Genomic DNA, 8,820 nt, shown 5'->3' with positions numbered 1-8,820 from the left:
GACAGAGTGACAGATTGGGTCAAGGTGGTGGTCAGGGAGGGCCTCTGAAGAGGAGACATTTGAGCTGAGATGTGAGAAGGGCTGAAGTGTTGTGGGGAGGGTGTCCGGGATATGGACAGCTGGATGTGCAAAGGCCCTGGGACAGGAAAGGGCTTAGTGAGTTCTAGGAACCACAGGAGGGCAATAGGCTAGGTGGGGAGAGAGCAAGAGAGACGGAGTGCAAGATGGGGTCAGGGAAAGAAGCAGGACCACATCGTCCAGACCTGCGGACCACTCCCAAGGATGCTGCAGCCCCTGCCCAGTGAGCAGCAGCTATTTCTGAGAAGAGCATGTGTTTAGAGCCCCTCAGGGGAGCTAAGCCCCCTGAAGAAGGGACCGGCATGTCCCCTGGCATTGGCTGAGTCCCAGGGATGGGTAAGAAAAGAAGCCACGTGAAGACTAGAGAATGAAGGAGGGAGATGGACCTGAGGGTCACCTGCCCATCTTCCCCAAACATCGTTCACTGGTGCCAGCCAGACTTACCTCTTCCCTGCACTGCCCCTCTCTCCTGGCCCCTGCTCACCTACCCTCACACCTGTAAATCCAGCTCGTTCACCCGTTCCCTCCACACTTCCTTCCTCTGACCCTACCACCTCCAACACGTGGATCCCCTCCACCGACATGTGGCCTCCTCTGGAGGAGGACCAGGAGATCCTGGGATGCCCTGTGCCCCACTCAGCCTGTGCCCTCTGCTGCAGGGACCCGCGGTGCGGGTTATGCTGGGAGCTCGGATCACTGTGGACAACTGGACACTCAGGACCACGCCATGGAGGAGCTGCAGGTGGGTGTTCCCTGGCATCAGCAGCGCTCCCACCTGGAGGCTCTGGGGACCCCGGCCCTAGACTCCTATTTTCGTTGGGGGTGGAAGAGCCCCTCACAGCCCAGCCTCAATAGCCACTTCCCACAGGATGATCATGAAGACGTGTTGGAGGAGAATCTGGAGCTGGAGGAATATGAAGACCCAGGCGTCCTCAAGCCCCAGGTGGAGGAACCAGCAGGTAAGCCCCTCTCCCTCCCTCTGCTGGGAGCCCTAGACAGGGACAGGAGGGGCACTTGTCCTCTCCCCTTCTCCACAGTCCTCCTTCCAAGCCCCATGGGCCATTCTCCCCTCAATTCTGGCTGATTGAAGGATAAACAGAGTTTTGTTTGAAATGATCACAGGAGGTGACTGGGAGAGCAGGGGCAGTCACCCATCCAGTGCTCCTGCAATGTGAGAAGGGCGGGCAGCCCGTTTAGGACAAGGGCGTGAGCCCACATGCCATCTGTGCCCATCCAGTGCCAGATTCCAGGCAAGAAACTGGGCTTGTTCCTGGGGAAAGAGGTTCTGAGAAATGAGGGTCTTGTGGGGACCCTCCTGGGTGGAAAGACACCAGGAACCACCCTGCCTTCCCCGGTCTGTCCAAGGTTTTAGGTGGGGAGACCCAAGCAGGGCCTGTTTACTGTCAACAGGACTTAAGTGCTGGAGATTGGGATTAAAGTTAAGAGGCCCCTCTGGGAAATGAGGGCTGGGGGTGGGAGGGGCGGGAATATAAGGGGCCGACCCACCCTGGTGCCTGAGCTCAGTGAGACACTGCACTGATGCTGATGGGCTCACTGAGGCAGGTGAGAAAAGAGACTGGCCTCAGAGGTGGAAGGGGAGGGAGGAGGTCCTAGGAGGATCCTGAAAATTGCCACTCAGGGCTCTGCAGTCACCTTGGAAATGTCCCTTCACTTCATCACTGTGGAGGGGCTAGGCCTTCCTGGCTGAGTCCCAGGGGTCCTCGACAAGGCTCAGATGGGGACCCTAAGGCTAGGCCCAGCACAGGTGTGGGGAGCCCCATTCTGCTGAGTGGCCAGTGTGGGATGGGGCACCAGAGGCCCAGCCCAGGGGCATTGGGAAGGAGGGGGCATTCGCCCATGCCTGGGTCTCTGAGGCTCACGGTGGATCGTGAAGAGCCTCAGGTGGGGGACGGGCAGGTCGATACTAACCGACCTCCGGTTTTCAGCTCATGACACCGAGGCGACAGCCACAGACTACCACACCACATCGCACCCGGGTACCCACGAGGTGAGGACCCCAGCCTCCCCCGTTCTCTCCCATGCTGCCTTTGGGGTCCACCATTTGACCCGGGAAGAGAGGAGCAAGGGGATAGAGGCCGCTTCAGACTAGGGGAGACCCTGTAGCCGATAGAGGAGCGATGGTCCCAGGAAATAGGTGGGAGGGATGCCCCACTGACAGGGAGGCCTGGGCCCCCTTCCAGGAGCACCCTGGGCAGGGACAACCTGATTGACAAGGGCTGAGTCCCCACGCCCTCAGGCCCTGACTGGGCTGTCAGGCCTCACTGGGGAAGCACAGAATTAAAGACTTGCTCTCCTCTGCCCAGGCCCCTCAGGTCTCCACTGAGCACCCAACTGTCTAGCTGGTTAGGAATTTGGGCCGGCCCTCAGCTATGGCCCTTGGAGCAACCACCTGGCCCCAAGGACATGTTGAGGCACAACCACGAACAATCTTAGAGGCTGGAGACTGACCCAATGACTCCAAAGTCCCCTTTAGCCTCAGCCTGCCAGGCCTCCGCTTCCCACTCCTTTCCCTCCCCAGTGGCGTCTCCAGCATCCCTTTGGGTCAGGGTTCTCCAAATGCCTTCTGAAATGGGGTGAGGGCCTGGCCAGAAAGTTGGGAGATAGGGGAATGGTGTGAGCCATATCTACGGACCCTTGAGCACAGGGATCCAAGCCTCACAAGCACAAGCCTCTCTCGAGAGCGGCTGAGCACCCACTATGCCCTGGACTGTGCCTGACGGACTAACTCAGGCGCATGGGGCCGCAGGTCTATGTGGAGCTACAGGAGCTGGTGATGGATGAAAAGAACCAGGAACTGAGATGGATGGAGGCAGCGCGCTGGGTGCGACTGGAGGAGAACCTGGGGGAGAACGGGGCCTGGGGCCGCCCGCACCTCTCTCACCTCACCTTCTGGAGCCTTCTACAGTTGCACGAAGTCTTCACCAAGGGTGAGCCTCCTGGGTCCTTCTGGGCCCCCTGCAGGTGAGACTTGTTGTGTGGGGCTATGGCCCAGCCTCCCAGCTCACTCCTCCACTGCCTACAGGTACCGTCCTCCTGGACCTGCAAGAGACCTCCCTGGCTGGAGTGGCCAATCAACTGCTAGACAGGTTTATCTTTGAGGACCAGATCCGGCCTCAGGACCGAGAGGAGCTGCTCCGGGTCCTGCTGCTCAAACACAGGTGCCCCTGCCTGCCAGGGCCTAGATTCCATATTCAGCGGGCCCACTTCCCCAGCCCACTTGCCCCAAGTTCTCCCCAGGGATCCAGGTGGCCCTACCCTCACCAGGCAAGGGCTCACTTTCCTCCACTATGGCTCCCATCTCTGACACCTTGAAAGGGGTGGCCATGTCCTATGCTCAGAGTTGGGGACTGCTGGTCCCCAGGAGGGCAGACCTGCGAGGCCCTTTTCTCTAGCCACTCTTTTGATCCTGCCTCGTCATTCCAGAGGCCACCCACTTACATCTACAAGGTACTTGAAGAGGAGGCTCTGATTCTCCTTCCATCCCAGGGTCTCTCTGGTCTGGTCTGAGAAGTCCCAGATGTCTACCCTTGATGTCTACCCCAGTCCCTTGATGTTGGCCCTTGATCCCTCCCACCACTGATAGCTCGGCCTGAACAGCTTACTCAGCCCGTGTCCCCTGTACGTCCTGCAGCCATGCCGGAGAGCTGGAGGCCCTGGGGGGTGTGAAGCCTGCGGTCCTGACGCGCTCTGGGGAGCCTCTGCTCTCTCAACACTCCTCACTGGAGACACAGCTCTTCTGTGAGCAGGTGCGTCAGTCACACGGTCAGGGCCAGGGTGGGGCACGGAGAGAGCTTCCTCAAACGCCAGCAGGGGTCCTGAAAAACCCACCACAAGCAGGGGACCAGAAGCACTCCTGCAACCGGGGTGTGCCAGGAGAGTTGGGAAGCCCCCAACCTGAACATGGTGGGAAGTGAGAATGGGAAGGGGAGGAAAGGGTGGATGCCCAGGTCTCTCCGGTCAGAGTGGCCCGAGGACTCCTGTCACCACCCTCCTTCCCACAGGGAGATGGGGGCACAGAAGGACACTCACCATCTGGAATTCTGGAAAAGATTCCCCCGGATGCAGAGGCCACGCTGGTGCTAGTGGGTAAGAACAGGCGTCTCTACCCTCAGCCCTCCACACCCCTTGTGTCCTGTTTCAGCCTGTCTTTCCCTCAGCCTGGACCCCCACAGCCCCACCTCTTCAGCACACCCACCCTGGGCTCCTCGGCCTGGCCTGATCTTCTGGTCCCCTAACAGGCCGAGCCGCCTTCCTGGAGCAGCCAGTGCTGGGCTTCGTGAGGCTGCAGGAGGCAGCGGAGCTGGAGGCAGTGGAGCAGCCCGTGCCTGTGCGCTTCCTCTTTGTATTGCTGGGACGTGATGACCTCCGCATGGATTGCACGCAGCTCGGCCGGGCCGCTGCCACCCTCATGTCAGAGAGGGTGAGGAAGGGCTGGAGAGGGCTGGGCTGGAGGAGCTTGGGAGCTGGGTGGTGGCTGAGGCCCACTCTCCAACCTGGCCTGGGTTACTTTAGGTTCACTGGTTTGACCCATTCAGCCTAATCCAGCTGCTGCTGTGCTACCTGACGGGGGCAGTCGGGTGTGTGCAGTCTGGCCCAGCTCTGCCTGCTCTGGCCTGGTCTCATCTGGTTGGCTTTGGCCTGGCTTAGTCTAGTCCAGCCCGCTCTGACCTGGTTCCACCTGGTCAGGTCTGGCTTGGTCGCGCTTAGTTAGCTCTAGTTTCGTCTAGTCTGCTTAACCCACCAGGTTAGCTTTAGTTCCTTCTCCTTTCCCCACCCGGGGCCCATGTCTGTCTCCACAGAGCCCTTTCTTAGTAGAGAGAAGGGGTGGGAGTGGGCAGGAAAAGCAGTTCCTGGCAATGGGAGCTGCTGCCTGAGGGGGTTCTGGTCCCTGGAGGCCCTGACTTCAGACTCCTGGGTCCTTTCCCTCCGCAGGTCCAGACAGCCCTGACCCTGTCTCCTACCCCTAGGTGTTCCGTATAGATGCCTACATGGCTCAGAGCCGAGAGGAGCTGCTGCGCTCCCTGAAGGGCTTCCTGGACTGCAGCCTAGTGCTGCCTCCCACTGATGCCCCCTCCGAGCAGGCACTGCTCAGTCTGGTACCTGTGCAGAGGGAGCTGCTTCGAAGACGCTACCAGCCCAGCCCTGCCAAGCCAGACTCCAGCTTCTACAAGGGCCTAGGTACCTGCCCTTCCCAGCCGAGGCTTTCTGTGCCCCCACCGACTCCCAGACACCTCAGCGTAGCCTCTGTCTCCCATCACATGTCCCCCTCTCACTGCTCCTTATGCCCACATTTCCCAGCCTTCTTGGCCACCCCATTCCCATCAGACAATCTCCCCTATACCCTCCAGTCCCCTTTCCCCTCACCGCCTCCAGCTGCTCCTTCTGACCATGCTCTTATCCTCCACCGCAGACTTAAATGGGGGCCTAGGGGGCCCCGGGGGCCCAGACGATCCTCTGCAGCAGACAGGCCAGCTTTTCGGGGGCCTGGTGCGTGACATCCGGCGCCGCTACCCCTATTACCTGAGTGACATCACAGATGCGTTCAGCCCCCAGGTCCTGGCTGCCGTCATCTTCATCTACTTTGCTGCCCTGTCACCCGCCATCACATTCGGTGGCCTCCTGGGTCAGTGCCAATGCCTGTCTCCCTAACTCTCGCCTCTGATCCTCTGACCTCTGTCAGCCCCAACTTCTGACTCTGACCCTCCAGACCCCTGCATCAGCCTGCCCATGACTTGCTCTATGGGCCCCTGGAAATGATCTTCTGACCTTGAGCCCACTGTGACCTCTACCCACAGGAGAAAAGACCGGGAACCAGATGGGAGTGTCGGAGCTGCTGATCTCCACGGCAGTGCAGGGCATTCTCTTCGCTCTCCTGGGGGCTCAGCCCCTGCTTGTGGTTGGCTTCTCAGGACCCCTGCTGGTGTTTGAAGAAGCCTTCTTCTCGGTAGCTCTGTCCTTGCCCCACTGACCTGACCCTGTCATGTCCCCCGCCCCACCTGCCTGATGCACGGTGCCTTGCCCCAAGGCCCTCTTTGTCTGACCGAATTCTTCTGACCACCCTGCAGTTCTGTGAGAGCAACGGTCTAGAGTACATCGTGGGCCGTGTGTGGATCGGCTTCTGGCTCATCCTGCTGGTGGTGCTGGTGGTGGCCTTCGAGGGTAGCTTCCTGGTCCGCTTCATCTCCCGCTATACCCAGGAGATCTTCTCCTTCCTCATCTCCCTCATCTTCATCTATGAGACCTTCTCCAAGCTGATCAAGGTGGGGGCTTATGGGGATATTAATGCACACGGGAGGTTGTGTATAAGACCGAGACCCTGACTGGGCGCGAGGGTTCACGCCTATAATCCCAGAACTTTGGGAGGCTGAGGTGGGTGGATCACCCAAGGGCAGGAGTTCGAGACCAGCCTGGCCAACATAGTGAAACCCCATCTCTATTAAAAATGCAAAAATCAGCCAGGTGTGGCCGGGCGCAGTGGCTCAAGCCTGTAATCCCAGCACTTTGGGAGGCCGAGACGGGCGGATCACGAGATCAGGAGATCGAGACTATCCTGGCTAACACGGTGAAACCCCGTCTCTACTAAAAAAAAAAAATACAAAAAACTAGCCGGGCGAGGTGGCGGGCGCCTGTAGTCCCAGCTACTCGGGAGGCTGAGGCAGGAGAATCGCTTGAACCCGGGAGGTGGACGTTGCAGCGAGCCGAGATTGGGCCACTGCACTCCAGCCTGGGTGACAGAGTGAGACTCCGTCTCAAAAAAAAAAAAAAAAAAAAATCAGCCAGGTGTGGTGGCATGCACCTGTAATCCCAGCTACTCGGGAGGCTGAGGCAGGAGAATCGCTTGAACCCGGGAGGTGGACGTTGCAGCGAGCCGAGATTGGGCCACTGCACTCCAGCCTGGGCAACAGAGCAAAACTCTGTCTCAAAAAAAAAAAAAAGACTGAGCCATTGTGTCCTCGCACATGTGTCTGTGCAGCATTTGTGTGGCTTTGCTTTCACCTGTGTACACAACCATGTGACTGTGCATATGACTGCGGCAACATATGTGTCTGTGCCTGTGTAGTCACACATCTGCGGACTGTGCAGCTGTGTTGACTGTGACCACGTATGTGTTGGCACCTGCTGCTGCCTGTGGCAAGCATTCTTGCTGAGGCATGAGAGGGTGCCTCTGTGTGCACATGTCCAGTTCATGACCACACATGATGTGAGCAATGGGTAAGTATGGGCGTGACACTGAGCATGTGAAAGTGCATGCACAGTGAGAACAGGGGGGACTCTGGAGCCTCTGAAGTCCCCCACTCCCTCCCCTGCGCTTGTCCTCAAGAGCTGCAGGGCTTGTGGATAGAGGGCCCACCCACCTTGGCTTGCCTCCTGTCATCTTAAGCTCTGCTTGCATCTGCACCTGCATTTTATATGGAAGAAAGGTGGGCCCTACGTGTTGTCCCCTGATTCTGTCGGATGGAGGGTCTTTCTGTGTCTAGGTCTTTTAACCCCTTGTTGGAAACTTCCCTGACCCTTGTTTCCTGACCTCCAGCCTTCTCATGTCTCCCAGGTCCTGGGTGTGCATGTGTGCTCACACACACATGCATTGCCTTCCATGGCCCTCCCTGCCCAAACCTGGGCGTCTTCATTCCTGAAAACCAAGCTGTAGAATCCCATTTATCCTCTGTTTCCATGTCAATTGAGGGAGAAGATAGATGGATGGATGGATGAATAGATGGATAATGGATGGATGCATGGATGAATGGATGGATAAATGGGTGGATGGCTAGATGATAGGTAGGTGGATGGATGAGTAGATGGATAATGAATGGATGGATGAATAATCAATGGAAGATCAATGAATAATGGATGGATGAATGATGAATGGGTGGATAAATGGATGGATGATGAATTAATAGATGACTGGATGCATGGATGGTAGTGCTGGGTAGAGTTAGCTGGTGGTACTTTCCAGCCCAAGCCAAGGCTGGGAGGGAAAAGAATGCCTTGGTTTTCTGCTGCAGATCTTCCAGGACCACCCACTACAGAAGACTTATGACCACAATGTGTTGATGGTGCCCAAACCTCAGGGCCCCCTGCCCAACACAGCCCTCCTCTCCCTTGTGCTCATGGCTGGTACTTTCTTCTTTGCCGTGATGCTGCGCAAGTTCAAGAACAGCTCCTACTTCCCTGGCAAGGTCAGCACACCCTCCTCACCTGTCCTTACCAACACTGCCCTATCCCAGCCCAAAGCCCCCCACTCCAAATTCCCCAGTGCCCTTAGCTTCCCTTCTTTTTCAGATTCCCATTCCCAATTCCAACCTCCCCTGACCCCATCCTTACCTAGGGTTTCACTGAGGGCAAGCCCCTCCCACTTTTGTGGCATGTCCAGCCTGAGAACTGCTGAGAGAAAAAGAAAGGAGGCAGACATAGCTGAGGTGCAGGACAGGGCATTAGATGCTGATGGATCCCCTGGAAGAGTAGGCCCCCTGGGTGAATATAGGGCAGGAGGGTGGCAGGAGGTGGGGAGTGATTGGGCACTGACCACTGGTCCTTTCACCTGTCCCCAGCTTCGTCGGGTCATCGGGGACTTTGGGGTCCCCATCTCCATCCTGATCATGGTCCTGGTGGATTTCTTCATTGAGGAAACCTACACCCAGGTGACCCCTCCTCCCACCCCTCAGACCATGATACCCCCCAGGTCCTCATTTCCACCCCCTAGCATGCCCCTTCCCTAGAATA

General features: G+C 57.9%; 1 protein-coding gene across 1 annotated transcript in view; it reads left to right on the top strand.

Annotated features, from left to right (window-relative positions):
- SLC4A1 (solute carrier family 4 (anion exchanger), member 1 (Diego blood group)) overlaps positions 1 to 8,820 on the top strand; it is a 29,533-nt gene that overhangs the window by 4,810 nt on the left and 15,903 nt on the right. Inside the window, exons 2-15 of the mRNA XM_011985991.1 lie at positions 738 to 820; positions 947 to 1,037; positions 2,025 to 2,086; positions 2,846 to 3,026; positions 3,122 to 3,257; positions 3,731 to 3,845; positions 4,101 to 4,185; positions 4,338 to 4,519; positions 5,067 to 5,277; positions 5,510 to 5,722; positions 5,895 to 6,043; positions 6,165 to 6,359; positions 8,103 to 8,276; positions 8,649 to 8,779. Coding sequence (XP_011841381.1) covers positions 806 to 820; positions 947 to 1,037; positions 2,025 to 2,086; positions 2,846 to 3,026; positions 3,122 to 3,257; positions 3,731 to 3,845; positions 4,101 to 4,185; positions 4,338 to 4,519; positions 5,067 to 5,277; positions 5,510 to 5,722; positions 5,895 to 6,043; positions 6,165 to 6,359; positions 8,103 to 8,276; positions 8,649 to 8,779 — 1,940 coding nt within the window. The 5' untranslated portion in view covers positions 738 to 805. The remainder of the gene's footprint in view (positions 1 to 737; positions 821 to 946; positions 1,038 to 2,024; positions 2,087 to 2,845; positions 3,027 to 3,121; positions 3,258 to 3,730; positions 3,846 to 4,100; positions 4,186 to 4,337; positions 4,520 to 5,066; positions 5,278 to 5,509; positions 5,723 to 5,894; positions 6,044 to 6,164; positions 6,360 to 8,102; positions 8,277 to 8,648; positions 8,780 to 8,820) is intronic.

This window comes from Mandrillus leucophaeus, unplaced genomic scaffold (assembly GCF_000951045.1).
Source record: "Mandrillus leucophaeus isolate KB7577 unplaced genomic scaffold, Mleu.le_1.0 Scaffold290, whole genome shotgun sequence".
Lineage (NCBI taxonomy): Eukaryota > Metazoa > Chordata > Mammalia > Primates > Cercopithecidae > Mandrillus > Mandrillus leucophaeus.
The sequence above is the reverse complement of the archived record's forward strand: the minus strand, read 5'-3'. Positions and strand labels throughout refer to the sequence as shown.